We start from the raw sequence: 17250 nt of genomic DNA, 5'->3' as shown, positions 1-17250 counted from the left end.
ATCTTTTTCCATCTTGGCCTGTCCGGTGCCATCCTCGTGTCCTCGCTCACGTCAACCTTTTCTTTGGTCTTCCTCTCTGTCGCTCTTTTGGCCTGGCAGCTCCGTCCGTCCTCAGCGCAGCTTCTGGCAATATAGTCAGTCTCTGGCCTCCGGACCTGCCCGAACCATCGACGTCTCTCACCTTGTCTCCGAAACATCCGACTTTGGCTGAGCTCATTTTTTTTTAAATCCTATCCAAGCTGCTCTGCTCCGAGCGAGAACCTCAGCATCTTCATTTCTGCTTCCTGCTGTTTCTTCAGCGCCGCCGTCCGTCTCTAAAACCGTACGTGGTGGCCGGCCTCCCCGCTGTTTTCTAAACTTCGCCCTTCTTCATCTCGGCGGAGACTCTTCTGTCACACCTTCCGCCAGCTGTTCCACGCCGCTCGGACCCGTTTCTTCACGCTCTCGCTTGCTCTGTATTGTTGAGCCCGACCCGAGTATTTAAAGCGGTCCACTACGTCGTTCTTCCCGGAGCTTCACTCTTCCCTCCTCCTCCTCCTCCCCTCTCCTTCACGCACATATACAGTATTCCGTTTTACTTGGGCTAATCTTCATTCCTCTCTTCCTGCTTTCACTGCAGATCACAATATCTCCTGCGAACATCAAACTTGCAATAGTGCAAATTGTAAGATTTGAGACAGGCGTGGATGGGGTCTCCTGGGGTCCCCCCCTTGGATCTGCCCTCAGCGTACTCGAACGCCGACTCTCTTTCTCTCTGTCGCATCGCGAGCCCGGGACGAGGACAGACTTGGCCTCCCGCTAGGCGATCGGAGCATGTTGGACCCGACACGCTTAAAGCCGAGCGTGATGGCTCAGAAGTTGCCAGCGAGCCACAAAACAGGGCAGGGAGAGAAACATAACTCATAACTCTCCCAACGATGCAGGACGGCAACTTTTCCCCTGCATAACTTTGTTTGCTTTTATATTTTTCCTTTTTCCTGCTTCGAGCTCCTGAGGTCCATCTGGGGGCCTACGTCGCACAATGCAATGCTTGCTTCGGGGAACAACCTGTGGCTAGTTTAGCCATCCGTTTTCTGAGCTGCTTATCCTCACGAGGGTCGCGGTTGCGCCGGAGCCAATCCCAGCTGAACTGGTCGCCGGTCAATCGCAGGGCACACGGAGTCGCACTCACAATCACACCTGGAGGGGCAGTCTGGAGTCTCCAATGAATCCAGGGACGTTTTGGGGATGTAGGAGGAAAGCGGAGTGCCCGCCCGGAGAAAAGCCACCCAAGGCGAGGGGAGGACACGGGTGGGCCGAGGCTCAGATGATGGCCGTAGATAGATGCAAAAGGAAATCTGCTGTTGCAGCTTTCGCTCGAGGCCAAATTCCAATCACGTTGTGTTTTCAATGGAATGTTTCATGTGTATCATTTGTATTTTTTTCTTCATAACACATTTGTTGCGGGCGGCACGGTGGTCCAGCTGTAAAGCGGTTGGCCTCACAGCCGCCCGCGTGGAGTTTGCACGTTGTCCCCGTGGCGCCCGCGTGGCTTTCTTCCCACATCCCCAAAACATGCAACATTAATCGGACCCTCGAAATTGCGAGTCGGGAAGGAAGTTCCCCGTCTTCACGGCAAACTGAGCCCTCGGCCAATCACAAGAGCCCGGCGTTCCATTCAACCAATGGCCGAAGTCTCCGAAGCGTCTTTTGCGGCATTCAGCAAGCGCCTCGTCCTCCAATCGCAAATCCCGACAGCGCGGTTCGCGCCGGGTCCAATCGGAGCGTCTCGGCTGCGCGCAGAGCCAATCGAGGCATAACAACAGCGATGACGCGCCCAGTCACTACGGCTGCGCGTAGAGCGGACAGCTGATAACTCATCTATTATGCTACTTGGCTAAATTGGAATCATCTCGCAAAGTGAGCGGAATCCGCCGTTGGACTCTCCGGAGGACCGAAGCCCAAAGTAAACACGCCCGCCCGCGCGCGCCGTGGCGGTGGGGTCGGCCGGGCCGCAAAGCGTCGCCGTGCGCTCGGGGAGACTCGCCTGCCTTGGCCGCTCGCTCGGCGCCTTCAGACAAAGCTCAGCTAACATGCTAACGCGCTAATTAGCAGAGGCGAAGGCGAGACGAGATGTGAGATGTCGCCTTTTCTTTGGCGGCCAACTCGATCCGCGTGTCTTCGTCCGTTTACAAGCACCCGCACGCGCTTCTAGAAGTTAATTCCGCCACCGAGCGACGTGCTTAACGTCGAGGCGGTTTTTTTCTTTTTTTCTTTTTTTTTTTGTTGCCCGTGCTAGCTGCTACTCGGCTCGTCGGCTTGCCCGCCATCTTTTTGGTTTTTGCGTTTTGCTTTTTTGCGGCGTCGCTTCGCTGGCCCGCGAGCCAATGTGGAGCCCGGCGAGCGGCTTTCATCGTGGGGCCGCGTTTGGGCTGACGTCGGCTGCCCAAAAGGGCTTCGTGTGCGAGGCGAGGCGGCCGGCGGGCTCGCTGCGGGGATTTGCGGAGTTCGTCGGCCGTTAGCTTGCGCGTTAGCCGCCGTCGCCGCCGCCGCCGCCGTCGTCGTCGTCGTCAGCAGCAGCAGCAGCAGCATGCAACAACTGCAAATGGGCAGCCAACCTCAAGCCTTGACCACAGGCTAGTTCACCTTTGCTTTGCTTTTCGCCGTCGGACGTTTGAACGCGCAATTTCTCTCCAGGAGTTGACAAATAGTCGTTCCGGATCACAAACGGTTGATGGTGGCATCAAAGGCAACGTTTTCGCTGCTGTTAGCTGCACCATTTCTTTTGGCATCTCGTCATTGACTTTTTCCAAAATCACCATTTTACAATACAGTAGTAACATGTCGCTTCCCAAATAACCGTAAGGGCTTTGTGTTAGTCAAACGAAATGTGAGAAAAGTTGTTTTGCATGACTCCCAAGTCACAATTTCACTTGCCGCTCGTGATCGGACACAACCTGCAGAAACGCACGTTTGGGTTCTGTTTGTCAACTCTTACGATGGCACGTATTTCTCTCGCGAGCTCAAATATTGGACTTCCGCGGCTTTCAAATGTATTATTTGGAAACGTTTGGGTCAGAAACATGCAGAGGTTCATTCATAAATGTAAACAGAAAATGTCGTGCAAGAGTAATTTGCTATTTCTGCTTTGCAAAATAACAGGGTAAGCAGAAACGAGCTGATGTGACGTCAGCCGGTGCTGGCCTCTTTCTTTGGTGACTCCCCAAAACCAAACCAAACCAAACCAAAACAAAACAGCTCGGAACGGTTCCGAAAAGTTTCGGCGTGTTTGAAAGTGGGACTTTGGGAGCCCGCGGTCCCTGGCCCAAAGGCCTCTTTACACTCCCGCGGCCGACGACGCCCACGCGAGATCGTGTGACCTCCGCGCTGGCCCGCGGAGCTCGCTGCGCACACGTCCCAAAAAATTGGTGGAGCGCATGTCTTCCGACTGGCCCGTTTTAGTCACGTGCTGTGATGCCGTACTCCGCCTTCCTCCCGCCTCCGCATCCCACCGACGTCGGCGCCTATTCTATCGATTTTTGCCGCACAATTGAAGGCATCATTTGCGTTCAAGCAGACACGTTACCACTTCCGCCATCTTTGTTACGGAACGGACAGGAAAAACAACCGCGGGAAAATGAGCAAAAAGTGCTGAGGAAACCCTACCCTGCGGCGTCCTAACCAAAAGTAGCTCTCGCGCCGCCTCTGACTTGGAGAAGAACTGCAGCACATCTTCATGTGGGTTGCGCTCAAGTCTGAAGGGAAAGCGCGTGCGGGAGAATCGCAGTGACGGCAGCGCACGCGGGAGTAGAAAGAGGCCTTTACAATGTACTCGATTATTAGTCAACGACTTCCATTTGTAAGCGTTGCCTGCCACTGAGTCATATCCAAATGCCACTTTTAGCCTGTGCTCGAGTACGACGGGAAGAAAAGCACGTTTGTGTGTGTATAACTGTGACGGACGGACGGACGGACGGACGCCTTGTACTTTCAGGTTGGATGATGTCGTATTACAAGTGTGTACTTTTTTTGGAGTGATTGAGGAGGAGTGAAAGACAAATGGCTGTGATTACACTCCCTCCTCCCTAATCACTCCAGAAAAAAATGAAATTGCTATTCTAAAAGTGGACAAGAATGTCAAATTACTTTTGCAATCTATTGCGTGCGTCATGGTACGCATTTGAAATGGAAGAGCACGCCGCCAAACAGAAATTTCCCAAAAAGTATGAAAGATTGAACTCGTGCTCATCTCTGCTCACTTTACTCACAAATGTACTTGTAATGTATGAAGTCTTTTTTTAAATTGAAGATTTTGTTTGTGTCTGTAAGGTGACGAGTCACATGAATGAATTCCATCTTCTGCCCTCTAGTGGAAGAATATCGAATTGTCACTGGCATCGCTAAAGATCAATCTTGTTTGTTTAAAATTCTTTTCAGAACAACTTGGAACATTGGATTTGTTCTGATGGGGTCGGAAAAAATTGTTCCGGTACTCCAGCGTCGGCGCTCAAACCTTCGAGTGTTCGACGTTTGACTGCGGCGCCAGTTGCAATGATCGAGCCGTTCATCGGCAACTCGTCAGTTATGAAACTGAACTTTGATCGACAGTTCATCGTTTGGACGTGTTTTCGATTTCCACGGGAATTATTCTCTGATTTCTGTCGTCGTCCGTCACAGGAGACTGATCGTGGGTTTTTTTTTTTTTTTTTTTTTTTTTTCCTTTTCAAAATAGAAAACATCTGGTTTCACTTTGCAAAACGACCATCAACTTTTTGCAGATTTTCAGACGCGCGTTACGGCCCAAATCGGTCGTCTGAATCGTCGGCACATTCTGGTGGTGCATTCTGTGCGCCGTCAATGGAAAAGAGTCTCGTCTTTTTGAAGAATGGCATAGAAATTCAAACTAAGAGACGACTCCATCATTCAAAAGATTTACTTGCGGCGAGGGCTGCACGATTCCGAGCGTGATTATTTTGATCAGAATATGATCTGGATCACAAATCAGTTATGTTATGTTACGTTAGGGGAAAACATTTTCTTGATTGCACAACTTTTAAAGCAGCGGTTGCGAGGTTGGGGCTCCTCCGCCCGTCGGAGTTTGCGCGGTCTGCGATCGGCCGGCGACAACATTTGGGAACAGTCGGGGTGAGACGAAAAGAATCGAGGATAAGTCATAAAAAGGGCAAATTGAATAAATGCTGTCCGTGGTTCTACGCGACGGCTCTGAATCCCTTTCCGTCTTCTCTTCATTTTTGGACGCGATTCGCTCTCTCCGGCGCACGCAGTGACTTTTGGCCAGCGGGAGCGCGCGTGTCAGTTGCTTCTTCGTTAGCACGCGACCCGATGATCGAATCGCTCGTGTTCCCCAATTCAATCGTGATATCAGCTCGGTTCTGATGGGTTAGGGTTAGGCCATTGGCTGGGGGGGGCGCGAAGCAGAAGTGGACACGTGTTGTCGGGGCGCGAGTCTCCAAGCGGGTGCCGCTACTTTCATCTTTTGAACTCGACTTGCGGATGCTTGGAAAAGGCAACGCGCTGACGTCGGAGGTTTCGTTTTCCCTCGCTCGAGGCCCGTTCACCCTTTGTTAAAGCGCTGCTTTGGCGATTGATTTGTATTTCTTGGAATATTCATCTTGCATGCAATTTGCCATTGTGGAAGCGGTCTTAAAATGTTCATATCGCACGTAATTTTTCATGGGTGCTAAAATAATGTGCTTCCTAGCCTAAAACATCAAAACTGTCCAAAAAAAAAAAAAAAAAAACTAAAGCACACAAGGACTAAACTGTACATGGTGAACAGGACTACTGTGAATTATTATTATTATTATTTTTGAAAGGTATTTATTTTAAGAGTCTAGAAAGTGCTTTATCAGATTATGGTTGAGGTTTAATAGGAAGATTAGGCTGGGGAGGTTCATGTAGCTTTAAAATATACATTAATCAGTCACTCACATTTGACATGCACGATCACGAAAAATCACGCATAAAATTTGTTACGAGTAGAAAAATGGATATTTGAAAGATGTCGCTTATTTTATGCGGGCTTGACGTGAATTTACGTGTTATTTCATAAAGGTTAACAAAACAAGCCTGCGCCTAAGCAATCAGTGTTCACCCGGAAACGGGAAATCCAAGTTAACCGTACCGAGCGTGTCCGGAAGCGATGGCAAACGCGCCTTTTCGCGGCTGCTTCACGTCGCCAACATCACGAGCGCCTCTGGAGTTACATTGAAAACATTTCAGTATGAGTTTGGGATTGACTTTGACTTGATCGAAATTCTAACCTTGGACTCGTCTCGTTCTCCCCCGCGGTAGCGCGTTAATCTTGGACGTTGAAAACCTTTTCCCTCTCCGTGCTTTCGGAAGCTCTAGATCAGGGGCCACCAACGCGGTGCCCGCGGGCCAATGGTAGCCCGCGAGGACCAGATACGGCGCCCGCGAGGTATGTTCTAAAAATACCGCAGGCCACAAATTGTGCTTTCAATTCTGAGTCTGACTTGCTTACGTGAATCAAAATTGTCAAATACCTGTCATGTCATTTACTCCAATAAATTCAAATTCAAAAATATTTTCTGTACGTGTAAAGAAGTGAGTCTGAGGTTTTCCGCAAAGGCGTCGCGTGGGCCTTGATACGATCGCCGCTCACGAAGTAGCCGTCAGCCTCGAAAAGGTTGCTGGGGCCTGTTCGGGATCATTCTACTGCTAGCTTTCATCGATGGGTTGACAATAGATAGCGCCGTAAATCAGGCAAGATTATAACAAGACGTCATGATGAAATCAAATATTTGATGATATATTTAGTTTTGAAAATAAATGTCTGTGAAAAGTGTCAATGAATTATGATCGCGGTATTAGGTAACAACTACATAGTCGGGTATAACAACTTTTTTTTAAGCTCTCGAGATTCCATCCCTAATCACATCTATGGGCATGACCGACGTTTTCAAAAGGGAGTGACTGTATTAATAATGCCCCAAATATTTGTTGAGTATTTCACGTACTGCGGGGATGATGCAGAACGGAAGCTCCATCATCAGCGAAAGCTTCGCGTCCTCCTGTAGTTGTAGTCGATTATCTTACTGGTGACTAATTTCTTTTCTGCGTATTATATTTCAAGTTGAGTTTTGCCAATCAGATAAACACGAAATCCACTAAATTGTGAGTTCACAATTATTATTATTATTATTATTTTACAATTTTCCAGCCCTCTACTGTAGCGCAGTGATTCCCAACTGACGTGCTGCAGGAAATGATCAGATTTTGAAAAAAAAAGGATTCCTTTCCATCTTTGTTGACGGAAGAAATGTTCGTCTTGTTCGATGTCAGGAAGTTTTGTTGAGATTTTGCGATTGTCAAATGTTTTCAAGTTTGGGAATCGCCGCTGTGCTTGTCTGACTCGCGGGCCTCGCGGCGCCGTGTCAAATGGAAGCCGTTCAGTTAGTCCGCAACCCGGCTGGAATTTAGCGGGCCCCGCAACGTCGAAGCTTTGAACAAGACGCGACACCAACGTTTTGATTGGGCCCTTTTGCGTTTGGAGATGTTGAAGTTCAACTGGGTCGGAGCAAAGCCAAATTCTTGATTGTGTGCGTTTCAAACCCAACGACCTTGAAATGATTTTGAGGAACAAAAAAAAAATAAAAAGTGTGTAGAGCGCAAGAAGGATCATTTCAAGTTCTTTCAAAACACGAGAGGAGTATCAAAAATTCTTTTATTTATTTATTTTTTTAAAATCTGACACTTGCGGCTTGACTTTCGTCATCATTCCGTTTGCGTGCAGCGGAGCGGCTAACAAGTGCGGCGGCGTTCCCGTCGGGGCTCGCGGGGTGCCGGCGCCCGTCCCGGTTGACTTGACGGGCGGACTACGCCCGGAACGGGTCGCCGGTCGGTCACGGGGGCGCGTAGACGCAGACGGCCGTCCGGACCTGTCGGTGAGTGGGAACTGAACCACGACGCCCGACCAAAGCCGCGCAAACTGACCGCCGTAACCGTCGGTGACTGCCTGCGTGTTCATTGCTGGACCGCGTAGGTGATTGGGTCGTGACAACGTGGGAAAACTCTGGGAAATTGGATCAGTTGACCGTACTTGAGTGTACTCCGGGGTCAGATGGAACCCCCCGAAAGTAACGGCAACCGTGTCAAGACGTGTTCACTTACGTTGCAGTTTTGTGTACGTTGGGCAGGTCGTACGATGGGAGTTTGTCTCGTGGAGGGAAACGTCCAGCTGAAGAAGACGCCAAACAACTGACGCGCACACCGAGGCACCCTCGGAACGCGGAGGGCCGTTTTTGTCAGTTTCCACCTCGCGGTCAGACGCTGCCTTCCCACGCCGCATCAGCGCCTCGCCGCCGCCGTCGGCCGCCATGTCGGACGCCCCCGAGGCTGCCCCGCCCAGCCCCCCCGCCCTCAGCAACCCGCCGCCTCCGGAGGTCACCAACCCGACCAAGCCCGGCAGGTAAGCCGGCCCCGGCGGAAGTGGCTTTCCGGTAGCCGTCTTCCCCTGGCCTTCCTTTCCGTATCGCGGAAGCGTGTCGGCTTGAACAAACGGACCTAAATGACCCGACGATCCGGTTAATTACGCTGCATAATCGCCGGCGACGTAGGAGGAAGGCGGAGTCCGGCATGGCAGCACGTGACTAAAACGGGCCGATCACGGGAGATGAGCTCGCCGGCTCAGAATTGCGTACAGAGCGGCCGAACGCGCCTCGTTTTTTTTTTTTTTGGGGGGGGGGGGTGCTGTCGTCATTGAGAGGTTTTTGCTCGCCGCCTTCACATCTGCGGACGTCCTAGCGGCGTCTCGTCTTAACAGCTCGGGGCATCACGGGACGACAACGAGATGCGCGGCGGACGGAAAGTGACAAAGTGGAGTCCAAGGAATCAGCAGCGTGTCTGCCGTGCGTTCGTTTTGAGTATTCCCGACTTTTGGAATCGTTTTCATCCGGAAGGAATCGCGATACGAAAGCGGCCGTTTTGTCTGACGCGCTGCTCTTGGCGTGCGTAGGAAGACGAACCAGCTGCAGTACATGCAGAACGTGGTGGTGAAGACCTTGTGGAAGCACCAGTTCGCGTGGCCCTTCTACCAGCCCGTGGACGCCATCAAGCTGTGCCTGGCGGTGAGTCGCGCTCCGGGCCGGAGGGAGGGGTAAGGTCGGCTAAGCGTCTTCTTGCCTGCAGGACTACCATAAGGTGATCAAGAACCCCATGGACATGGGCACCATCAAGAAGCGTCTGGAGAACAACTACTACTGGAGCGCCAGTGAGGCCATGCAGGACTTCAACACCATGTTCACCAACTGCTACATCTACAACAAGGTGGGCCCTCCTTCGCGGCCTTGGATCCAGAATCAAGGAGTCTGAAATTTGCATCTTAGGTGCACGTCCGCTCTGAGAGGCATCATCTTTAAACAAAAAAAAAATGCTGCAATTCATCAAAAATTCAGGCCCCTCTAAAAAGTCCACTTGGGTTCTTCCCGGTTTGAAGCGGCTGTCCAGCCCTCACAGTCGGGAAGACTCCAAGTACTAACACGGCAAAGACCAGAAACTGGTCCTCGGGGGGGGGGGACAAAAACAATCCCTGCACCTTGCGTACACGTCATCGGGATTTGTGTGCCATCGAGCGACGGGCTTCACCCTGAACCGCTCGCCATCCGATTGCCGGTGCCGCTCGCATTCTTCAGTCTTGCGTGAACGTCTCGTGCGGGATTTTGGAATGTGAGAGGGAGGGAAACCGGAGGACCCAAGCGCAGAGACAAGACGCAAACCCCGCACACTGCGAGCCGGGTCCGATCCCGGGACCCCGGGACCGGGTGGCACTTGTGCGTAAAGCCTAAAAACCCGCCGGCTCCTCTGCGGATTTTCTCCATTTTCGTTTGGCTCACTGCGAAGTGACCGAACGGTTCCGGTCGGGGGGCCGACGCGAAGCCTTTTCGGGTCGGCCAAGTTACGCCGGTCTCGACCCCCGAATCCTCCTAATGGGACACGATAAGATGCAAATGCCTCGTTGCAGTCAAACGTGAATATTTGGGCTGAAGAACGTTTTGTGTTTGTCTTTTTTTTTTTTTGGAAAATTTGAATAGATTGTCGTAATACGCAACTCGCAACGGACATTCATGTTTCATTTTGAATCCAAAAGTCTTTTGTGGAATGTGACATCAACCGTGATTTTATTTTGATTTTTGGACTTTACTGAAGTCGCTTTTGCCACCTGTCAAGCAAGACCTCACACGAGTTGTGGCGTTGTTGTTGTCGCGCGCAGCCGACGGACGACATCGTGCTGATGGCGCAAGCGCTGGAGAAGATTTTCCTCCAGAAGGTGGCGCAGATGCCTCAGGAGGAAGTGGCGCTGCTCCCGCCCGCCCCCAAAGGCAAGAACAAGAGCAAACAGCTTCCTGCTGCGCCCAACACGGGTACGTCCGTCGACCCCCCCCCCCCCCCCCCCCCCCCCGAGTACAATACTAGATGTCCGCAGTCCTTATCGGTTTTGTGGTTTGCGTGTCAAGTGAGTCAACAGGCGGAGTCTTCGGTGTCGCCCCCCGCCTCCTACCCCTCCCCCTCCCAGACGGCCGTTATTTCCGCCGCGCCCGCGAGCGTCCAGGCCACGCCCCCCGCGCCGCAGCCGCCGGCCGCCATGATGCCGTCCGCGCAGCCTGTCGTCAAGGTAAGTGCCTCGGAGCCGCTTCCGGGTACGACTTTGAGCAAAGTGCTGCTCAGTCGGGTCTCTCTGGGGTGAACTCAAAGGTGTGGTGACTACGTTACCCAGAATGCAACGCCGGTCAGGGCGCTCATTGTGACGTCGGAGGGTGCGCTTGAAAAGAGACGCCGAGCGCGCCGTGTTACGCCGCGTTCCCTCGGGGAACCCGGAACGTTGGCCGAGGCGTAGCCGCGCTACGGCGACGCTTCAAAGTTGCTTTCACGTGCGAGCGTACAAGATGGCGGCGGGCCACGTCCTGGCACGATAACGTCTGATCTGACAGGCCTGGTCGATCGGCAAATGGAGGCACCACATGAATCAGGAAGATTTCATTTTCATCTTCAATTTCGCCATGGAGCGATTTTTGTCTTCCAGGTTGCCCAATTTGTTCAAATGAAACACAGCCCATGTTTTTCACGCCTTTGCATGCATGACAAAGTGAGATGCATCGTTAATAATATTATCGTGAAGGCTGATTTTCAAATGAAGTTGGGGGGGGGGGGCGCTGCAAACGCTCTTTTGCAAATAATCGCAAGTGGGCTGAATTTTAGCCAGGAAAAGTCCCGCCTCGCTCGCTAAAAGCCCGTTCTGGTGCGCCCACAGAAAAAGGGCGTCAAACGGAAAGCCGACACCACCACGCCCACCACGTCGGCCATCTCGGCGGGCCGCGCCGACTCGCCCACGGCGCAGGACATCAAACCGGCCAAACTGGCCTCGGCCCGCCGCGAGGCCGCGGCGCGGCCCGCCAAAGCGCGGCGGGAGACGGGCGAAGACGTGGTGGCCGGCGACGCGGGGGCCGGAGGCGGCGCGGCGCCCGCCGGCGGCGGGCCGGGCGGCGTCAGGAAGGCGGGCAAGCTGGGCGAACAGATGAAGCACTGCGACGCCATCCTGAAGGAGATGCTGTCCAAAAAGCACGCCGCCTACGCCTGGCCCTTCTACAAACCCGTCGACGCCGAGGCCCTGGAGCTGCACGACTACCACGACATCATCAAACACCCCATGGACCTCAGCACCGTCAGGGTAAGCCGACGCACGCTTTCTTCCGCTTGAAAAAATCCATTTCCGGCCTCAAGAAATGGGAAAAACTCTTTTTGGTCTTCCAGTATCTCATCAGAGTACACGTCCGGCATTATCTTTCAGGACACCCGTCTGAATTTTTTTTTTTTTTTGCTCTATGTTGCCGCGCGTTGCTCGTTATTTTGCGCAGCGGCAGAGACCATCGGTCGACGACGACGTAGCGGATGGAAAGTGTGTTTTGTTTTTTTTTCACCACCAGAAACAAGAAAGATGAGACTGATCGTCGAGGCTCTCCGTTTTATTTGTCTTTGAGGAACAGTTTCTAAATTTTTCATTTTTTTTTTTCCAGGCACTGCGCACAAGAACCCAAAAGAAGCGTTCTCTGAAGCAGTCAAAATACGAGCACGTAACGGGAGTTGAATGTCGGACTGCGTTTATTCAGGACTTGAGCGTCTATGGAGTCGTTGAGTGTTTTTTTTTTTCCTCAGTTCAAAGAGCAATTATGAATACAAAAGAGAAGAAGCTGTCTGCTCACATAGCAGCGAGGCCCCTTTGAAATCCATATTTTATTCGTGGGATTCACATTGCGCATAAAAGCCGAAACTTCCGTCGCCAGCATTTGAGCGTTCACGGACGCGCATTTCGGAACTCGGACCCAAACGTTGCTGATCCTCCAAAGGGTTCCTCCAACTCAAGCGAGGGAACCGGTTTCCCTTCATCGGACTGAAGCGCAAATTCCGAGCCTCCGCCAAGTCGCTCGGTGTGACGACGTTGGATGGAATCATTCAGTTCTTGGCGGCCCAAGCTCGCTCAGTCTGAGCTCAACGTTGACGAGTACAATTCGACAGTCCTCTGCAGGTCAATTGTAGTCAGCAAGGCAGCATCCGTTTTCCAAGCCGGCTGACGGCAGCCCGGTCGCCGAAGTCGGGGCGCGTGAACCGCTACGCCATCCGTCTCCTCCTAACGTAACGCGAAGATCGACCGTGATTGTGGTCTTGTTTCAGAAAAAGATGGACAAGGGCGAGTACTGCGACCCTCAGGGCTTCGCCACGGACGTCAGGTTAATGTTCTCCAACTGCTACAAGTACAACCCTCCTGACCACGAGGTGGTGGCCATGGCCCGCAAGCTGCAGGTACCGATGCCGCCGCGGGACACTTTTGACGTAGACTAAACGAAAGAAAGCCACGAGAGAGGCAAAAGCCTTCGATTTCAACGGATGGAAAGCGGAAACGCTCGCCATTATCGAAGCTTCCGAAAAACATTTGACGCGACGTTGTGGGTTTCCACACCAAAATTCGTGCAAATTGTTCAGACGCGCTGAGAGAAATTAGTCAAGAGGTTTGAGGTCGTCCTAAACCTTCAAAGGTTCAAACAAACGGAGGAGGAACAGGAAATATTGGCGCCGCTGCGTGGGAAGTAAAGTAAAGCTCATTAGTTAGCGAGCCAGCGAACAGTCGGTAACAGGAGGTTTGCGGAAACGAGCAAATTGCGAGCCGGACTCGAACGTGTGCACGCGTGGCGGTCTGAGCTTGAAAGCGAAACGCCTCCGAAGCTGACGAACGCCGTCTGCCGCCAGGACGTGTTCGAGATGCGCTTCGCCAAGATCCCGGACGAAGGCGTGGAGGCGTCGGTTCCGTCAACGACGCCATTGGTTAGTAAAAGCACGGCCTCGTCCGACAGCAGCAACAACTCCTCCTCAGACGAGTCGTCTGACTCGGAGGAGGAGCGCGCCACGCGATTGGCTGAGCTACAGGAGCAGGTTGGTGCTGCCGGCCAATCCCAGGTCAAGAACATTCGACTTTTCTCCTCCTCGAGCTAGCGCGCGTCTGGGTCCGCTTCCCGTTGGGGGCGCTAACGAGCTTTTCCCTCCAGCTGAAGGCGGTGCACGAACAGCTGGCCGTCCTGTCGCAGGCGCCCGTCAGCAAGCCCAAGAAGAAGAAGGAGAAGAAGGACAAGGACAAGAAGAAGGACAAGGCCGGCGCCAAGGCCAAGCCCGACGACGACAAGAAGCCCAAGGCCGCCGCCGCCGCCGCCGCCCAGCAGCAGCAGCAGCAACAGCAGCAGCAGCAGCCCAAGGCCGCCAATCAGAAGAAGGCGCCGGCGCGCAAGGCCAACAGCACCGTCACCGCCACCAGGTGAGCCGTCGGAACCGTCCGGGTTCCGCTTTGGATCAAGGTTTTTGCTGCCCGACGAGTTTGAAGGGAGGGAGGTCGGTCGGTCGGGCGGTTGGTTCCGCGCGGCTCGGGCTCCGGTCCCGGTCCCGGTCCTCTACCGGAGTCGGCGGCTGTGCGTCGGGCTTCACCCCGGCGGGTTCCGGACTGTTATTTGCGCCGTTTTCTCGTGTCGTCGAGGTCATGACTTTTTCCTCCCAAAGTGTGACGGAACTCCCTCCGCCCCGCAGGCAAGCCAAGAAGGGCGCCAAAGCGCCGGGGGGCGGCTCGGCCAACGGCGACGACGGGGCCGCCGGCGAGGAGTCGTCCTCTCTGCCCATGTCGTACGACGAGAAACGCCAGCTGAGCCTGGACATCAACCGGCTGCCCGGAGAGAAGCTGGGCCGCGTGGTCCACATCATCCAGTCCCGGGAACCTTCCCTGAGGGACTCCAACCCCGACGAGATCGAGATCGACTTCGAGACCCTCAAGCCGTCCACGCTCCGAGAACTCGAGCGCTACGTCAAGTCCTGCCTGCAGAAGAAGCAGAGGAAACTCATGCGTGAGTCGCACGGGCACAAACGCGCGACGGCCTGACTTGGCGGACCGGCTCGCGTGGGCTCGTCCCCGCAATTTTCAAGGCTTTCTTTGCCGCATTTTCTTCTCTTTCTTTTCTGCGTCCATATTGCACTCGCGTCGGATGCGCATCTGATTGACAAGCGCGTGGCGTGACAACATCACAAATCAAATCACGTCGGACCAAGATGCGGATTTGAGCCGCGACGTCGGACCGGTTCGTGGGGGTGGGGGTGGGGGGGGGGTGTCAATTAGCATTCAGTAGCATTGAAGCTAAACACAATGCAAAGTACCGCAAGAGCCGAGCCGCGCAAGAAGAAAAATGTTTGCATGAACGTTTGAGTTTTGCGTTGCCGCGGTGACGTGACGTTTTTGTTTTTCTCCTTTTCAGAGAAGCAAGCCGGAGGCGGGGCCTCGGGCGGGGGGGCCAGTCGTCTGAGCGGCAGCTCGTCTTCCTCGTCCGACGACAGCTCCTCGACGGGAACGTCCTCGTCCTCGGACACAGACTGAACACACACACACACGCGTATATAAATATATAAATATATACCCACAAGTGTACACACACACACACACACACACTGATGTATGTAAATAAGCCCAGCTGTTTTTTTTTTTGTTTGTTTTTTTTAAAAGCATTTAGTCTTTTTTTTTTTTTTTTTGTGGAGGAAATCAAAACCGGGGACGGAAGACGTGTTTTGACTTTTGCGTCGTGGCGGCCCATCGGAAGATCCAAAAAAAAAAAATAATCTGAAATATTTCGCACGTTTGGTCGACTCGGCCCGCCTGACGGAAGACGCGTTGGGGGATCGCCGGACGTCGGACTGTTTCGCGGAGAAACGGACTCGCCGACGCTTTCGGCCAATAAAAACCCTTAGTGACGACGTCGCCGGCCGGCCGGCCGAGCCCCGCCCCTTCCTTCAACAACACTACAAAGCTCACTTCCTTGTCGGACTCTGCGCCGCTTCCTGTCGGGGACCCCCCCCCCCCTTCCAATTGCTCTGGTGTGGGGGGTAGTTTTTAAGCCTTTTAAATTTTTACATTCTTAATCCACGGTTTGGTCAGGAGAGCCCCGACCCTCGCCAAGGGATTCGCCGACGTCGAAAGTTCGGGGACAAAAAGAATTCTGCGCCGACAAGTCGACTGGACGCCGGGCGGGGGCGAGTTTGTTTTTAGTTGCTCTACTAGTTGATTTTGTATTTTACTAAGAAAAAGGAAAAGAGTGATTTGATGTGTTTGCATGCACTCCGTCGGGCCGTACGTCGAGCACTGTATAGTAGCTTCCTGTATAGTAGCTTCTTGTCAAGTAGCTTCCTGTGTAGTCGCCGTGCTACACGCGTGTGCTACGCGCCAACACACGAGGAGAAGCCAGAAGAAGAAGAAAAAAAAAAAAAAAGTCATGTGGTGTAATTACTGATATGGGATCCTTATTTTCTGACTTCCTTTCTTTTTCATAAATAAACACATTAAGTGACGTTCGGCCGTCGTCCTTCGCCTGCCGACGCTCCGAGGACACGTTTGAGCCTCGCGAGGAGCCGGGCCGAGACCCGAGAGCCGCCCTCGACATACGTGACAAGTCCGAGAAAGGGGAGCCCCTTCGTCACCTGTTTGACGGGATTTGGGACAAAATGCGTCCTCCGTGAACGTGATCCGTTCGCCCAGGTGCGCTGCCCTGGCCGAATCGGAGGATCAAAGGCCACCTCATATTCAAATGTTTCATAAGCTACAATTCACGTTCTGGGAACGAGCGCTGCGCCCTCAGGTCGGGATCAAGTGCTGTGCGAGCGACCCGGTTTTGGAGAAGCCCCTTTTAGAGATTTGTTGCGACTTTTGGAAGCAAAAGACCGTTTAGTGGGCGACCCTTCGTCAACTTTACAAAAATATTAACATGAATTCACGTAGCCAGCCATCCATTTTCCTCAGTGCTTGTCCTAACCCGGGTCGTGAGGGGAAATCCGCGCAGGCGCACGGGCCGAGCCGGATTTGAACCGGCGACCCCAACTGTGAGGCAGGTCCGCCGTTCCCTTTGGTTCCTTGTCAGAAAAGCACAAAACTTGGATGGATACACATTGACCATTTCATCTCCGAGGAAAGGAATATTTCATTATTCGTGCAAACGACACTGTTGGAGATGAACACGGTTCGTCTCCACACACCTGGAGTCGTCTGAGGGCGGGCCAGTTTGCGGAAGTCGGTCGACTGCGTGGAAAATTGGCCGCTACATGAGCGCGCAGACCCGGGAGCGTCCCCGGTGCTCCTCCAGGCAGCTCTTGTCGGGGACCACGACGGCGCCGTTCCCGTAGCTGCTGTACCAGGCCGACTGGCTGCGGCTCAGGTACGACGACGGCCGCTGGCGCTGCTGCTGCTGCTGCTGCTGCCGCCGCCACACCAGCAGCGACGTGTCCAGGTAGCGCAGACGGGCGAACGCCTCGGACAGCGCCTTGGAAGCCAGCGGCCCGGGTCCACCGCGACCGGCGACGTCGTCGTCGTCTCCACTCGGGGACGACATGACCAAAAATAATAAAAATAGAAACAAGTCCACGACTAATGGCGGATGCTAACGGCTAACCGGTCGGTAGCCGAGGCCCTTTCAGGCACTTTGTCGCCATTTTCGGAGCCGCTTCGCTTAACTTGAGTCGCGGGAGTTCGGAGGCGAGCGAACCTTCCGGATTGGGCCAAACGTGCGACGACGAGCGGCGCGTTCGAGCAGCTTCGCTCGCTCGCTCGCTCGCTAAGCGGCTAATGCTCGTCCCCTTTGCGGTCCGGGTAGGAACAAACTCGGATTCCGCCAAACCTTCCCCGTTTTCCTATTTTTCAAACGGCTTCAGCATACAACTAAT

The 17250-nt window shown here is 53.4% G+C and overlaps 2 protein-coding genes across 3 annotated transcripts; one reads left to right on the top strand and one right to left on the bottom strand.

The window, feature by feature from the left end:
- Positions 1-1786: 1786 nt before the first annotated feature.
- Positions 1787-15885, top strand: LOC133499405 (bromodomain-containing protein 3-like). 2 transcript variants are annotated; one of them, XM_061817402.1, is made up of 12 exons: positions 1787-1945; positions 8160-8431; positions 8978-9089; positions 9151-9288; positions 10232-10382; positions 10476-10633; positions 11270-11686; positions 12688-12816; positions 13261-13443; positions 13557-13819; positions 14086-14396; positions 14802-15885. In XM_061817402.1, the coding sequence occupies exons 2-12, from the start codon at positions 8340-8342 to the stop codon at positions 14918-14920; spliced, it is 2073 nt and encodes a 690-aa protein (XP_061673386.1). In that variant the 5' UTR covers positions 1787-1945; positions 8160-8339; the 3' UTR covers positions 14921-15885. The 2 variants fall into 2 exon arrangements, with proteins under 2 accessions (XP_061673386.1, XP_061673385.1); XM_061817401.1 differs by having other exon boundaries at positions 13261-13467.
- Positions 15002-17174, bottom strand: LOC133499407 (putative uncharacterized protein BRD3OS). Its single transcript, XM_061817407.1, has 2 exons — positions 16567-17174; positions 15002-16443 (listed from the first exon to the last, which is right to left on the bottom strand). Exon 1 carries the CDS (start codon positions 16917-16919, stop codon positions 16629-16631), a length of 291 nt encoding a protein of 96 aa, XP_061673391.1. The 5' UTR covers positions 16920-17174; the 3' UTR covers positions 15002-16443; positions 16567-16628.
- Positions 17175-17250: the final 76 nt, after the last annotated feature.

The sequence above is a fragment of the Syngnathoides biaculeatus genome, chromosome 4 (genome assembly GCF_019802595.1).
Source record: "Syngnathoides biaculeatus isolate LvHL_M chromosome 4, ASM1980259v1, whole genome shotgun sequence".
NCBI lineage: Eukaryota > Metazoa > Chordata > Actinopteri > Syngnathiformes > Syngnathidae > Syngnathoides > Syngnathoides biaculeatus.
Note: the sequence above shows the minus strand (reverse complement) of the source record. Positions and strands in the feature narration are given on the sequence as shown.

What these genes read in the sequence shown, in the direction of transcription:
- LOC133499405 (XM_061817401.1), top strand. Translation starts at nt 8,340, where the DNA reads ATGTCGGACGCCCCCGAGGCTGCCCCGCCCAGCCCCCCCGCCCTCAGC. An exon ending in CCATCAAGCTGTGCCTGGCG is followed by an intron (nt 9,090 to 9,150) that starts GTGAGTCGCGCT and finishes TCTTGCCTGCAG; the next exon opens with GACTACCATAAGGTGATCAA. An exon ending in CCGCGCAGCCTGTCGTCAAG is followed by an intron (nt 10,634 to 11,269) that starts GTAAGTGCCTCG and finishes GTGCGCCCACAG; the next exon opens with AAAAAGGGCGTCAAACGGAA.
- LOC133499407 (XM_061817407.1), bottom strand. Translation starts at nt 16,919, where the DNA reads ATGTCGTCCCCGAGTGGAGACGACGACGACGTCGCCGGTCGCGGTGGA.